This window comes from Furipterus horrens, unplaced genomic scaffold, assembly GCF_987537825.1.
Source record: "Furipterus horrens unplaced genomic scaffold, mFurHor1.1.pri manual_scaffold_7, whole genome shotgun sequence".
Lineage (NCBI taxonomy): Eukaryota > Metazoa > Chordata > Mammalia > Chiroptera > Furipteridae > Furipterus > Furipterus horrens.
In genome coordinates, this window is record NW_028327177.1 from 52,741,348 (window position 1) to 52,758,173 (window position 16,826).

The 16,826-nt window shown below is 37.8% G+C and overlaps 1 protein-coding gene across 1 annotated transcript; it reads left to right on the forward strand.

Moving 5' to 3' along the window:
- Nucleotides 1-7,031: 7,031 nt before the first annotated feature.
- LOC150004459 (peptidyl-prolyl cis-trans isomerase FKBP5) lies at nt 7,032-8,860 on the forward strand. The gene has a single exon (XM_090283710.1). The coding sequence runs from the start codon at nt 7,078-7,080 to the stop codon at nt 8,449-8,451; it is 1,374 nt and encodes a 457-aa protein (XP_090139836.1). The 5' UTR covers nt 7,032-7,077; the 3' UTR covers nt 8,452-8,860.
- Nucleotides 8,861-16,826: the final 7,966 nt, after the last annotated feature.

Consider the following 16,826-nt stretch of genomic DNA (forward strand, 5'->3'; position numbering starts at 1 on the left):
ATCATCTTCTTTCACAATAAGGGGAAATTTAATTATAAGTAAATAATGCAATAAATTTGTTCTGGAATTATAATCACTACAAATTATTTTTTTTTAAATGACCTGCTATATATGTAAGAGGAATTTGTAATCAAGACTGAGTGAAGTGGTCCATTTGATATTTGAAATTTATCTGCATTAATACATTTTTATTTTATTTTAATCTGTAATTTCAATATAATTAAGATAGAAGTTTTCTCTATAAATATATATGAAGTACCATAACTAAACTATAATGCATATAATTTTTGTCAACTTATGTAGAAGATTTTATGTTTACTTGAATGCACGTGTAATTATATAATTTTGAGGTAAAGACTTAAAAATCAATGTTAAGCTTTCTATAGGAAACTCTCTTAGATAGTGTCTGGAAAACATACATTGTTTTAAAATCCCATATATATGTGGGATATGTATATATATATATATCCCTCACAGATACATATATATCTCCTCACAGAATATATTGCTTATCCCATGCACCATTAAATACATTTACACCAGTAAGCCCTTCAGTGAATCCTTGTAGAACAAGAATAATTACCTTTTCTATTCCTTATTTAATTTTGAATGTATTCCCTCATTTTAAATGAAAATCTAGAGAACTGTTCTTCATTTATAACTTTCTTCATACATGCACTTATTTTTGTCAGTTTCTATTTTGAAACAGTCACACCATAATCAGCAAAAGGCATACCAAAGTAAAATGTATGTGTGGTGTTTGTGTGTGTGCTCGCACAATGTACATATGGAAGTGCATATATATTGTATGTGAGTATGTATGAATGTGCATATGTGTGTTTCCTGAACTTTGAGTTATGTTTAGTGAGTAGATTCCTGCACTCTCCTCTGTCCAGGTGTTCTTCCCAGTTGTACCAGTGTTTTTCAGTCAGCCTGTGTTGCCATAGAAAATACCAAAGATTGGGTAGGTGTCTTAAACAACAGACATTTATTTGTCACAGTTCTGGAGGCTGGGGATCCAAAATCACAGTGGCAGCATGGTCAGGTTCTAATGTGAGCTTTCTTTCTGGCTTGCAGATGGCCACCTTCTCATTGTATTGGCACATGGTGCAGAGAGAACTCTGGTGTCTCTTCTCTTATAAGAAAATCAGCTCTATCAGATCAGGGCTCCACCCATATGATCTCATTAACCTTAATCACTTCCTCGAGGCCTATTGACAATGCAGTCATAAAAGGGGTTAGACTTTCAACATATGAATGGGAACAGGGGGCACAATTCAGTCACTGACAACCAAAATCTATTCTCTTACTTAAGGTGAAAACAATACTATTTTAATTGCTATAGCAACTACACAATACCAAGAACTAAAGTAGATCATTGGGAAATAAAACACACTTCAGAGAATGCCATGCTTGAATTTTAACTTTGTGCAGTATTTTCTGACATTGAGAGCTGAGGTTTTATTCACCTCTAAATGTACTTCTTTGTATCAGCCTTACTCTCTGAGGAAACTGCAAAATCTGATTGTCCAAACCACTAGCCTGTGAAGAATACAAAGTAAGAGTTAAGGGAGCATAGAGTTGGAGATCAAATAGCCTTCCAATTATCAGCTTCCCCAGACAGTTGTCCTTGAAATCTTTCAGTTCTCATGTTCACTTGGTTTCAGATTTACAAGAGCCTTTTTTCTAGCAGAAAAAAGCTCACATATCCTTAAAATAATGAGTTGAATTATTTAACATGAAAGTGTAGAGGAACAGTATTAACCTATAAATGTCTATCATCATGACTTTAGAGATGACAGTTAATGAGCATTCTGCTCTTGGTCCTATGTTGTTATCTCTGTGGATCTCATTCATGCAACATATTTATTATATAACCACTGTGACACCAAACACAAGATGTGATTTATTGTGTTGTGGCACTAGAATTTATTATGCTTATATGTCTTCATTGTGTAATTAATATAATAATGACAAAGTGGGAGAACCAAAAAGTTACCCTGATTAAGTAAGAAACTAAGTGTGAAAACTGATAGAAACTCATAGAAAATGAGATTGCTTTTATTTTTATCCTATCTTTTATTTTTTAAGAAGAAAGATGACTAATTAAATAGGGTTGTGATGAAAAATAAAATTCTAAGTAAAGGGGTTGCCAGAGTGAACCCGTAATGTAGAAACAGACATCACCACAGGTTCTTCTGACCAGTCTTTGAAGTTAACCAGCTTTTAGCACCTATCCTTTTATATTTAATAAACATGGTCACATATATACACTAACCTTTTTTCACCCAACCTTCAGATGCTCTGAATCCACTTCAATAGAACCACAATATATAGTTTATTGGTTTTCACATCCATGTTGCTAGAAAAGAATAAAATGAAGTTTTCTTTAAATAGCTTAAACACAAAAGATGTACTTTAAACACAATCTACCAGAGAAAATTATAAAATTTGAAAGCATGAGGAGTAGATTTTCATAGTGTTACAGAACCCCATGGGCTTTTCAGTTATGAGGGGCCTGATTGCCCACCACCAGAAGCATAACTCTCAACACCAGAGTTTGGTGAAAAGAAAAAGGATTGTTTATTTAAAGATTATGCATATTTAGATCTGTGGAGTTCCCAGCTTCCTTGCAAAGAAAGCATGGATCTCTCCTCCACCTCTCTGCAATACTGCATGATTCTCTTTCTCTCCCTTTCTCTTTGTAAACCGCCTAATTCTCCTCCTCCGCTAGCTGCTCCGAACTCTCTTCTTTTCTTCCTCCTCCCCAAATGTCTGCCACCCTCTCCTTAAATCCCTGACTGTGGCCTGTGATGCAGTAGGTGTGGTAACTGGTTCTGACCATTCACAGAACCTTCTACAGGCCTTGCTTATTCACCGCTCATTATTCCTTGGAGCTGTGGAAGAACCGAAGGCATTTACATAATTAAGACCCTAGCTACCAGCCACAGATATGCAAAGACATCTTGAAAGCTGTTTTCCTTCCCCCATCCTCCAAATCACAGACTCTGGAGTTTTCTGGGGGATCCCACTCTGTAACAATAAGATTTTAGTCAGAAAGCACCCTGAGATGGCCCTAATGTTTACTTTTCAGAGCAACAATACCTGCTTGTTGAATTTAAATAAAATTAAATCTAATTTTGCCCTGTTATTTAAAAAATGAAACACCTGGAGGATAAAGAAATTAAATGCCTTGCCTAAGGTCACAGAAGTTGTAGAGTCAGGGTAAAATCCCAGTTGTTTTTGCTCCAAAATCAGTGCATTTGTATGAATTGCAATACCTAGCTATTGAAGATTATATAGTTTGTGAGTCACATAGTTTTCTTGTGTCAGACAATATGCTAATCAAGATTTAATGCATTAGCAACTCTCTTTGATAAAAGATTACTGCAAATGTTAGAACTTGGGCATCTAAATTCCTATCAGTCTTGAGTGCAAGAGTGCTCCTTCATTTGTGTTAAGAGGATAGTCTTTGGTGAAGTGTGTTTTTTGTTTTTAATGATCATTTTCTTCTTATGTTATTTTATTTTATTTATTTTTAGAGGTGAAGGAAGGGAGACAGAGAGGGAGCGAGACATCAATGTATAAGAGAAACATTGCTCAGTTGCCTTGCACATACCCTCAACCAGACACCTGGCCTGCAATCTAGGCATGTGCCCTGACTGGGAATTGAACCCACAACCTTTCAGTTCACAGACGGACACTCAATCCATTGAACTGCATCACCCAGGGCTTCACTTTAACCAAGCTAACACTCATGCCTCCCACTGATGGGATAAAGAGTGATGAAGAGAAAGTTACTATGTTTTTCAAAGAAGAATTATGTATGTGTTGAAATATTACTTGAAATAAAACAGAACTGTGATTTAGTGACTCAATATATTATCACATTTAATTGGATAAATTCTTAGTTACCAAAATTTTTCTCTGAACAACATACAAGATCTGTCCAGAAGGTATCCAGCCATGTAATATGAAAAATAGAGACATTTATTGAAGAAAATACAAGATACAAGAAATATTGTACATAGGATAATGACACCTCAGTCTCCTTCAAAGTAGGTACCTTGGGACCTCAATCAGTTCTCCCAATCATTATCAGCTGCCCCATCATATTTTTCTGAATCTCATTGATGGTCTGAAATCTCTTCCCTTTCAAGAGTGATTTTAGTTTTTGGAAAATCCAGAAGTTGCAGGGCACCAAATCTGGGCTATAAGGGGGTGAGCCACCTGGGTGATTTGATATTTCACCAAATAACTCTGCATGAGAGGTGATGCATGAGGGGGATTATTGTCATGTGAATCTGCCAGTCACTAGTTGCCCATAGCTGTGGTCTTTTGAATCATAGGAATAGTTTCCATGGAGGAATATTCAAGTTTTAAGCACAATTTAATGCAGATTTGTTTCTCCACTTGCTCAGTCATTCTGAATGTGATGGCCACCCAGTACACATGTGCACTCAAAGTTGTCTACCACTCCCACCGACTACTACAGTGAAGTTGCCATTGTTCACATATGTGCATTCCAGTCTACTCTCCTTGACTGCCAGGTTACATCGATGTCATGCAAACTATTCTTAGACAGACCTCGTATACTTTAATCACTTATTTGCTGAAAATGAAAGATGTTTTTCTAAGTCATTTGTAGCCTAAGTAGTTAAAGCTGGATTAAAGTTATCAGCTTTGGTGATGGGTGAACTTGAGCAAGAAATGTAAAATAAGTCTTGTGTGAAATGAAGATAATATTGTGGAGCACAAAGACAGTGGTTAGCATGAAATAAATAACATGTATTATTGTTAATTCTAAAACAATGATGCATATGGATTAGAAACTTGATGTAGAACCAACAATCTTTGTTATTTCCTTTCTACATTGAATTTGACTACATTTGTGATTTACTATAACTAGTTAGTTATGATCTACTAATAGTTAAGAAATTACTTCACTTAAATGTGAAAACTTAACATCATAGTGTTGGCATGATGTTGTGAAGACGTGTCCACTCTGGTGAAACCCTTCCCATTTGCTATAATTTTTTTCCTGGATTTCTTTTGAACCATGCTTCAATAAAATTGCTCTCTTCCCAACTTACTGTCCTAACTCTTATTTAACCTTCTGATTTAGTACTAAATTTTCAAATACTTATTTAAGGAGTTTTTCTTTTTCCTTTTTTTTAGCCAAGGCAAAAAAAAAAAAAATTACCCTCTCATTGATTTTTCTCATGTTTTTCCTATGAGCACATTACATTTACCACTGCAAATTCCTGTATGAATCTGACTGAAAGAGACTCAAGAGATTTCCATACTGAAACAGTTTAACAGTTGTCTTGCTCTGGTATTCTTTTTATGTTTTTGGAAAGAGACATTTGAGAACAAATGATAATTAACAGAACTAATTGATACTGAATAATGTTTTATGCTTATCAGTCAAATCCTTGTAGTTCTGTAACATATCACATGTGTTGACAGAAAAAACTGAATAAAAATTCTTTAGATCCTGCTGTGAGGACCTCTCATTTCTTGCAGGTTCTGTTAAAAGATAAACTAAAATATATTAAATTTTTAAGAGTTTATTTCGGCAAAAATCAAGTCCAATCAGGCAGCAGCCAACTAGAAGTAGTTAGAAATGCTTCAAGACAAGAACTCAGGGAAAGGCTTTTATAGAGCAGCTGTGGAAACACAGCAAAAAAATTGGGTACAGCCTGAGTGTTTGCTTTATTTGGAAAAGCCTAGTTGGCTGTTTGTAGTTGGTAGCTGTTAGATTTTTATTCCTTAACCCTGAGGCATTTACAGTCTTAGTTTTGCTTAAGTAGGCCTCCAAGGCCTTAGAACCACCTCAGTTTAATGGCCTACTTATTTAATTAACAGTTCCTATAGTCTGGCCTGACTAAAGAAGAGGTTTGGAAATCGAGAAGGTTATATTTTTGAGACCTTATTAAAGAAGGCCTTTGCCTCTACTAAAAACAGCCTAAGTCTACTTTTGTCTTGGCTGCTTAAGATTATTTTGGTTATATCTATAAACAAGTCTAAATTTAGGTTTTAAGACTGATAGAGACCTAAGTTAGTAAGAGAATGGTTTGAATCAGTTAGGACTGTAGGGATTTGAAATGCATTCTTTGAACTTATATTTATAAATGTAAGAAATCATAAACATGCCTTTATCTCTCTACTGGCCTAGGAATAATATTTGAGTGGAGGGAGAAAGTGATTATCTTGGCATTGTTCCCTGGTATCAATAATTAATTAGATTCTGATCTGAAAAAAATATTATACCTCTATTTTGATGACAACCCTTAGTTGGTTATGCTCAACTTCACACTTTAATTTATATTTAAGATTTTCCCCTTATTTTAAATTAACTTTCTTAAGTCAAGCCAAGTTACAAATATTTAATCCTAATTAAATAGCTATTTTCTTTAGAAGAACAATACTTGTTCACATATTGGATTAGCCCATCAAACTGTTGGTAATCCAGATGTAGTTCTGTTGGTTTGGTCTTTACAGAAGGGAAAAATAAAGAGCTGACTTTTATTATCAGAGAGGTTAGGAGGACATGACTTTATTATTTCTCTATTACTTCACAGAGTCTGATAGACTTTTTATTAGACTTCTTCTACCAGCTGTTTTGATGGAAATTAAATGTGCAGCCTATGAAACTCAAAAAGGCCTCTCTGTGGTGGTGGGATTTTGGAAGATGCTTATATTTATCAGAGATTTAAAAATCTAAACATGTGCTTCATTAGTGATGGTTCTCAGTGTATCTCAGTAGGGTGAACATTGTTCTGAGAATGGGAAAATGAATTCTAATTTCATAGAACTGGTCTTATATTTATGTATTTATTTTCACTAATTGGAAGAATAAAGGTGCTAGTAGATAACTTTCTACTTCACTATTTATGTTTTGGTTTTCTTATAAATCTATGTTCTATATTTTCTTTCTTCAGCATTAGGGCATACTGTGATGAAAAGCTGCAGAAGTCATTACCTTATTAAAGCAAAAATACATCAGTTAAATAGCCTCCTAGGGAGCTGAAGAGCAACCGCGGCGACAGGTATTCCCTCCGCTCATAAAAGACAATGACTACTGATGGAGGTGCCAAGAAGGCTAGGGGAAGGCCAGCAGCAGCTGTCGCCGAACACGGAGAGGATATCACCCCTAAAAAAGACAGAGGGGTATTAAAGATTGTCAAAAGAGTGGGGAATAGTGAGGAAACACCAATGATTGGAGATAAAGTTTATGTCCATTACACAGGAACATTGGCAAATGGAAAGAAGTTTGAGTCCAGTCATGATAGATGTGAACCATTTGTCTTTAATCTTGGCAAAGGCCAAGTGATCAAGGCGTGGGACATTGGGGTGGCCACCATGAAAAAAGGAGAGATGTGCCATTTACTGTGCAAACCAGAGTACGCATATGGCTCAGCTGGCAGTGTCCCCAAAATTCCCTCGAATGCAACTCTCTTTTTTGAGATTGAACTCCTTAATTTCAAAGGAGAGGATTTATTTCAAGATGGAGGCATTATCCGAAGAATCAAACAGAAAGGAGAAGGCTATTCATTTCCCAACGAGGGAGCAACAGTACAAATCCACCTGGAAGGCCACTGTGGTGAAAGGATGTTTGATTGCAGAGATGTGGGTTTCATCGTTGGCGAAGGGGAAGACCATGACATTCCTATTGGGATTGACAAAGCCTTGGAGAAGATGCAGCGGGGAGAACAATGCATTTTATATATTGGACCACGATACGGTTTTGGAGAGGCAGGGAAGCCTGTATTTGGCATTGAACCTAATGCTGAGCTTATGTATGAAGTTATACTTAAGAGCTTCGAAAAGGCCAAAGAATCCTGGGAGATGGATACCAAAGAAAAATTGGAGCGGGCTGCCATTGTCAAAGAGAAGGGAACTGTGTACTTTAAGGGAGGCAAGTACATGCAGGCGGTGATTCAGTACAGGAAGATAGTATCCTGGTTGGAGATGGAATATGGCTTATCAGAAAAGGAATCTAAAGCTTCGGAATCGTTTCTGCTCGCTGCCTTCCTGAACCTGGCCATGTGCTACCTGAAGCTCAGAGAATACGGCAAAGCCGTCGAGTGCTGCAATAAGGCCCTCGGACTGGACAGCACCAACGAGAAGGGCTTGTACAGGAGGGGCGAAGCCCGGCTGCTCAAGAATGAGTTTGAGCTGGCCAAGGGCGACTTTGAGAAAGTGTTGGAAGTCAACCCCCAGAATAAGGCCGCAAGAGTGCAGATCTCCATCTGCCAGAAGAAGGCGAAGGAGCACAATGAGCGGGACCGCAGGATCTACGCCAACATGTTCGCAAAGTTTGCAGAGCGGGACGCCAAGGATGAGGCCAGTAAAGCAGTGAGCAAGAAGACTTTAGAAGGGGTCGCCAATGAAAAAGAAACAAGAAGTCCAGCAATGGAAGAAGAGAGAGCTAAAGACCGTGTATGACACCATGCCACGGAGGGAAGAGTCCTAATGAACTCGGCCCTCCTCCACAGGCTTTCTCCCAACTCAGGACTAAACAGTGTTCAGTGTACAGTTTGTCATAGTCTATGTGATTCTGGAAGCAAATGGCGAAACCAGTAGCTTCCCCCAAAACCACACCCTGCTGCTGCCCAGTGCTCTCATTGAGGGGTGGCGCGGGACCACTCCGGGGGGAACAAACACATGACTGTTGGTGTGGAGAGATGGAGCCAACAGCGGAAGTCCAGCTCATTTCAGTTTAGGTCAACTTTCACTGTCCAGTTCGGGGTCCCTTGAGATCATCCTAACAATTTGGAGCTGTCTGTTAGCTTGTACATGTGATTGAATTTTAATAGCACTTCAGAAACCTACAAATAAATGCTGAGTGAATTTCTCCTTTCCTACAGTTGGAGGGGGGAAAGGAGGGTGAAGTTTTTTAAATAACTGAAGTGCCATGGAGGTGCCTGTCGTATTTTTAACCAACAGAAGCCACAGTAGAGGGGTCTTTTGTCCCCTCAGGTCTACAGCAATGTCACAGACTTGAAAGCCAGACCCTCACAGGCCATTTGCTTGCAAGCTTAGCCTCGTTCCCTCCTTGGTGAGCCAGCCTCCTTGTGAGAATGGATTTCTACCACACGCAGCCCATCTCTGAGGAGGGAGTCTGTCATTCTGTCATTCCTAAAACAGTCTTCAGCAATGAAAACGAGCAGAGGGAGTTTCTGTATTAGTTTTCTCTGTTTTGGATGAAGTTCTGAGAGGCTGAAATGTGTAAAGAGCAATCAGAATTGTGCTTTTTTTCCTTCCTCTATTCTTTTTAGGAAGAAGTAATGTTGACCATAGTACCGCCTGCTAGCATCGCTACTATTCAGTACCTGATTTCCATGCTAAACCTTGCTAATAAGAATGTAAGACTTGTTCTTATAACAAAAAAAAAAAAAAAAAAAAAAAATAGCCTCCTAAAATAGCACTACTGTTGGTAGCACATATATGACAAACTGGTACACATGATGATGAGAGAACCAGTCATTTCCTCAAATAAAACTGGTAGCTCAAAGAAGGATAAAAAATTAGCCATGCATTGGTTTAACCAATAGAGAAGTTACAAAATGTAAGTCAAACATATATAAAGTTCTTTAGTAGATTTACATTAATTTTTTTTGTCTAAAATAATGCAAAAATTCTGGTTGTCTCAGATGACCCATAGTTGGAGCTCTTGCAAAGAGCTGAAAAAAGTCATAAGGAACACAAGAGCACAGGTGCTTTGGTGTTGTCAGAGCAGATTAGCCTTCTGCTGTAGAAAGTGCAGCTCTAGTGTTTCATTAGACGCCAAGGTAATCCCTGTGCAGCTTTCATCCTGTACTGTGGCTGGGCTCTGAGTGATTTATAGACTGGCAACCTACTGTTTGAACAGATGAGCTCAAATACAGGCAGCTCAATGCATATCACAGGGCATGTCTTAATTTCCAGCCAGGAGGCTCTCAAAGCCCAACTTTCCTAATAGTGTGCCTAGGGAGACTGCTGTAGTTGATCCAGGTATAAACTGTCTGAACCTCCTAATTTACAAAAATAGTTTATCTTTTTTTAAGACAAGTGGCTGAACATTCATGAGGTAAAACGAATTCTGCTCCAGGATCAAGATAATTATCATCCTGGAGATCTAATTCTTCTTGGCTTTCTGCAAGTAAGAATAAAGTAAGCTTTTCTAATTAGATAATTCTTTGCAAAAATGAGTCCTCACTTATTTTTGAAAGCACCTATTCACCCCAGGCTGATTTCTGTCTTAAATTTAGCTAGTGCTTGATTTCATTTACGATTAATTGCGATATGTACAAACACGTTTGTGGTATCATACTATCACTTGACAGGGACTATCAAACATTAAAGGTTTGGATAATAAGGGTTCATCAAATAAAAATATATTTTGCCATTTAATATTGTTACAACTGTCACTCATGCCTGAAAACTCAAGAGTCATCCATGATTCCATCTGCTTCCTTAAACTGCCCCTATCCAAAAGGTCACAATGTTGCTTTTTTCAAGTTTGTCATTTAACCTGGAGCATTACTACATACATTGTAAATGCATTACTTTGACCTCACTTTCCATTTTGCAATATGTTTCTGTTTTCTTCATGAATCCCCCAGAGTTGACAGAATACTCTTCTTGATGTTATTCAGATTTGTCATTCTCTTACTTAAATATCTTAAATGAATTCTAAATACCTGAAAGATAAAGTCAAAGTTCCTCTGCCTGATTTTAAGGCCTATGTGCTCTTGACGCCCATGACTTTTTTACCCCTAGAGCCGTCAGCCCCACTTCCCTTACAGGACAGACTCGTACTCTTGGGAAATACTGATCTGCTGCAGCAGTTGTGCAGCAAAGTTTTTTAAAAGCTTAGGAAAAAATACTTAGTGATCAAATTTTATGATTCCACAGGAAATAACTTCCTTGCCTTTTGTGGTGTTGCAGGAAAGAATTCAGTGACCTTCACATAGGAGAAGTTTAAGTAACAGTGACAAGGTTTGTTTAAGCAAAAAGTGAAGGTACACCGTCTGGAAAGACAGAGTGGGCAGGCTAGAGAGAGCAGCTGCCCTCAGATCTTTGTGTGAACTTTTTTATATTTCCTTAGGTTTGTAAAAGAGCAGCCTTTTTTTTTTTTTTTTCAGAATATATAATCTTGTTTTTAGGTTTTCCCTGGACTTGTGCCCTCATGGTTGCCATTTTGGAATTTCATCTGCATCATTTCTCCCTCCCCAGTTAGGCAGGCAGAACAACACTCGTTATATCCCAGGGTGATTGCAAAGCTGTTTTCCCGTGTAGTCAGATGTTTTGTTTTGTTTGCTCCCTTATTTCCTGTTAATACCTAACTAGCTGCCTACTGTAACATTATAACCTAAATTTTCTATTTCAGTGAACAAGAGAACATCATTGAGATAATTGGAACTATGTAGATAATAAAATGTCAATATCGGTGATGTTTTAAAAGTAATAGCACTAACAGATTTTCAATCCTTCATTCTGAAAGCAGGCCGAGGACTTTAATGTGAAGTTAGTTAGGCTGTATTTGGAAGACAGACCATGGTTTACTCATTTTACATATGACTTCTATGACTGAGGTGTATCTTTTTCTTTATTCCATAAATGTCTTTTGCTTTATTACTATGATATCTCCATACTAATTATCAGATTTCTCCCCTAAATAATTGACTTTATTAGATTATAATTTACCCACATTAAACTTCACTCATTTGAGGAAAACTGATGGGTTTTGGTAAATGTATATAGTTATGTAGCCACTACCACAATTAAAATATAAAACCTCACTATCAACCCAAAAGTTCCTTTGTGTGCTCTTGTAGTCAATCTCTTTCACTCCACCCAACCCATTGAACTTCTTTCTGTCACTATAGTTTTACTTTTTCTAGAATATCGTATAAGTGGAATCATATAATATGTAGCCTTCAGTGTCTGGTTTCTTTTGCTGAGATGATGGTTGGAATTCATATATGTTGAATGTGTGAGTGATCTGATGTTTTTTCTCATTACTCTCCGTGGATCCAAATTTCTACCTGATATCATTTTCCTTCCACCTAAAGAGTTTTGTGTTTAATATCTCTTGGAGAGCAGATAAATTCTCCCAGAGTTCATCTGCAAGTCTTCATTTTTCCTTCATTTTTTGAAATTTATTTTTACTTTATTAGTTATTTATTTATTATATTGAGTTTCTTGGGGAGACTTTGGAATTAAGCAAAGAAAAAACTCATAGACACAGACCATAGTACGGTGATTATCAGAGGGAAAGTGGGTGGAGGGATGTAGAAAAGGGTAAAGCGGAGATCAACGGTGATGGAAGGAAACTTGACTTGGCGAACATAAAATACAACATACAGATGATGGATTATAGGACTGTACACCTAAAACCTGTATAATTTTATTAACCAGTGTCACCTAACTATCAGATTTTTCATTTCTTATTACAATGACTATTTTAAAAACATGTCTATGTCCTTTATTAGACCATGAGCTCAATGAACCAGGAACTTTAATCTCTAGTGACTATACCTGGCATGGCCATAAAAATAACTCAGTAAAACTCTTTTGAATCAAGTTGAATAAGTTATATGATTTTGCTAATCCCATTCAATAGGCTGTTTGTGATGTTCTAATTATAAAATCATTACATGTTTATATAGAAAACTTGGAAAAGAAAGAAAAATTTCCCACATCAGAGATAGTTTTATTTAACAGGTAGACCCTATTTTCTCCTAGATTTGTTACAGAACCCCTGGGCTGCTCCAGTTGAAAACAAACCCACGGGCTCTTTAGTTAGGGGCCCGATTGCCCGCCGCCAAAATTATAACTCTCAATACCAGAGTTTGGTGAAAAGAAAAAGAATTGTTTATTTAACAGTTATATAGATTTAGTTATTTGCGGATTTCTGTTGTTAAGTCTTATGCTCTTTAAAATACCCACAAACACATATCCTTGCCTCCCCCCCTTCCAAACCAGGCTAGTTTTAGGGAAGTCAGAGAAACCGTTTCCCTACTTTCCCAACACAGTTCAGTTTTACCAGCAGCTGCCAATCATTCAATCTGATTGGGGAGGTCCTTTCTGTGCTGTGGTGCCCTCCAGCTCTCAATGCAGGACCGCCTGGATTCTCAGCCTCCTTGCAAACTGTCTTCTTCCTGCAAACTGCACAGATCTCCTTTCCTTCTCAAAACCGCATGGCGAGAGCCTCTTAAAGCAGCCTGGAGACCCCTTCTCCAAGCCACATGGAGAAGGCCCCTTCACCAAGCCACGTGGAGGGAGCACACGGGAGAGCGAGAGAGCGAGAGCCCGAGAGCAAGAGCGCGAGCCCGAGAGCGAGAGTCCCAGAGTGAGAGCATGAGCGAGAGCCAGAGAGAGTCAGAGCACCAGAGCCAGAGCGCGAGAGAGCCCAAGTCAGAGAGCGAGAGAGTCTGAGAGTCTCAGAGACCACGAGCGAGAGCCAGAGAGAGTCCGAGCGCCAGAGCGCCAGTGAGAGCCAGAGCCCGAACGAGAGCTTGAGAGAGTCCGAGCTAAAATGTCTGCAGCTGCTTATATATCCCTGACTGCGTCATCTGACGCAGTGGGCGTTGCAAACAGTTCTGACCATTCACAGACCCTTACGTAGGCTCTGTGTGCTTTCCATACCGTCCCCTGGTTCAAGACTCCTCCCATCTGCCTGAGGCTTTGGATGCATTAAAGCCATTTGCATAAGAAAGACAGTAGCCACCAGCCTCAGGCATGTGGAAGCATTTGAAAAGCTGCTTACTTCTCCCCATCCCCCAGCAGCAAACTCTGGGGATTTTTGGACTCCCCTGTTTCTGTAACAGATTTACTTCTAGTTATACACATACATAAAATAGTTGAGATCCTGGCTATAGACATACTTTTTAAAAACATTATATCATAAATGTTTTTGTCTTTTATTTCTCAGAATATTTATAAAAATGAAATTATTATAGTGAAGTGTCTGACATGTTAAGACTCCTAAAACATAATGGCACACTGCTTTAGAGAGAGGAGGTTAACAATTTTTACTTTTACAAGCTAGCTGAGTAGAGGTGTTTGGTTTTGCTACATTCTTGCTCTCACTTAATTTTTAATATTATTATGTAAACTTTTGCCATATCATATCACATCACAAGATAAGGAACTGTATTTGCATTTCTATGATTATTAATGAAGATGACCCATTTTCATATATATGAAATGTCTGTTTACCCAGTATTTGTCCATGTTTCCACTCAGTTTTTGATTTGTAAAAGATAAAAGTGTAAGAATATTAACCCTTTCTGATTTGTTATAATCATTTCTTAGATTGTTTGCATTTTGGCTTTTATAATTTTTTTGAGCAGTATCTATTATATTTTTCAATGTTAAACATAAGTTTTTATGCAGTCATTTGCCACTTATTCCATTTTTATGTCTATAAAACATTTCACCATTCAAACCTTAGAAATTTCCTTTTTTTATTGTCAATTTTTAATAATTTAACTTTTTATCTATCTGGAAATTATTTTGGTATTTTATATGAGGTGAATATTTAATTTAACTTTCTCCATTCATTTCTGATCAATTCCCATGCACATAAACACAATTGCTATTTAAAAAATACTCTTATCTCTATCCATACCACTCAATGAATGTTAAAACATTGACTTTTCAGCCTAATGGTCAAGTGGGACTCATTAAATCAAAGAAGCTCGTTGGAGAAAAGAAGAAAACACATCAACAATTTTTACTATTTTACTGATTCTTATTCTATTATATAAGTCAATAGGAAATGCAGAGGTTTCCATTCTTTTTTGTTGTTGTTGTTGCTCTGTTTGCTCATGGCCACTTGAAGTGTTGAATATGGTTGGGGACGCTGAGATAATTCCAGCAAGCAGGATGAATGGCCGGTATGCATGGAGGACTGTGGCTGGCTCAGACCATCAGCCCTGAGCAGTGCAAGCACCTTCCTTTTATTGGATTTTGCAGATATGCTAATCAACAGGGAGGGTCCAGGAATGAGCTCACAGGCACATCCCAGGAATGATTACAATGTACTTGAAACTTACAACAGAGGAAGCTCAAAGGGTCAACTGAAGAGAACACTTCCTGACAAATGAGTCTATATATATCATCCACAGATTCAAAACCAGAAAAACAGAAATCAAATCACTTATTCTTTTAAGGCTAAGGAATGGATACACTGTTCAGAAAGCAATTAAGGTTAAACACCATTTGTACTTAGTTTCGTTTGATTTCCTTATGTGAGAAATGCTCACAATAAAAACTGGGACACAGGACTTGAGCAGTAAAGCGAGGCATTTATTCACAAGTCTGCAGAGCTGGGTGCACCCTCACAGCCAGGAGAATGTGTGCGCCAAGTAGACAAAGGAAACTGGTTTTATAGTCTTAGCTTCCCCACCCTAAAATTGCCACCCTAAAGTGATTATCTTCTCCACCCTAAAATTACCACTCTAAAGTGATTATCTTCCTTGCCCTAAAGTGAGAGCGATTAGCTTCCCTGCTCTAACGCAATTAGCTCCCCCTCCCCTCTCCTTCTTCCCTGTTTCTCCATTACTGGTTACTCCGGAGTTACAATCTAACACGGTTATCTAAATGCCCGTTCTGTGGTTTGTAGATATCCCAGTGCTGTCAACTCCCTTCTCAGAGATCCTCTAATTACATTTGTCCTTAAGACCCTTTAATTACATTTGCCCTTTGCTACCAATGACTTTTTACTGGCTTGGGAGTCACTATGTCCTTGTTTCTAACACTTATCAACATCAGGGAAGATGGAGTACTCAGCAAGATTCTTTTTAAGTCACAGGATGTCTTTAAGATCCTGAGGCCTGAGCAGTCAGAGACTGTCAGCACCAGTGAGTCCAGCTCACTGCTTGGATCATTAAACACCTGGACTGAGAGGCATGTAAACATACCTCAAATCAGAAGTCTTGATTTCCAGCATCACCACTGTAAATTGTTCTAGGCTGGGACAAAAGCATGGCTCTTGCCTCCTTATAGTGAATCATCTCCAGGGAGATGGAAGTGCCAAACCACAACTGTGGGGTGTTATTACATTACCAAGTAAATTCTAGGGAATTGTTTGTAAGCAATTTTATGGTGTACTTGGCTACAGAGTGGATCTATTTTCCAGATTGATCTATTTCTTACTCCATTGGAAAGAGGAAGAAAGAGATTGCACATCTTTACTTTTGCCTTAATGGGAAGAATTGGAGGATTAGTGACAGAGAAAGCTAATCTTTAGGCATGCCTTCTTTGGAATGTGGCAAGAATTGAATTTGCTCAATGGGGAAATCTTCCAAAATTTGAATATCTGAATGGAAACTAAAATATACCATGTTACTAATACTCTTTATGTAATATTTATTAATTTAGTAAGTATTGTTGTGGGAACTCCTTTTAAAATGTAATGAGATAGATAATAGAGGTACACAAAAAATACAATATACATCAATGTAATTGGAGTTATACAATGGATTAAAGAAGTTGGGAGACATTTCCATTTGTGTGTGTGAATCAGGGAGAGAAGATTCTGAAACTTTAAGAGGAAAGTATGGTTTTGATAAGTGCTTTAAAATTAACATTTTATTTGAACAAAGCAGTGCGTGTGTGTATGTATATGTTTGTATGTGTGAGAGAATAAGAAAGGAAGGGGTTGAGATTAGAAAGGATGGAGGTAATAATATGAGCACAGGCCCAGAGACAGGAAAATATTCAATGTACTCATGGAATGTTAAGAGATAATAGGGTTCCCAGAGAGGATAAGCAGATAGGAATGAGACTAGGAGAGCCTGTGTATATGGGACTAACTCAGTGATTCTCTG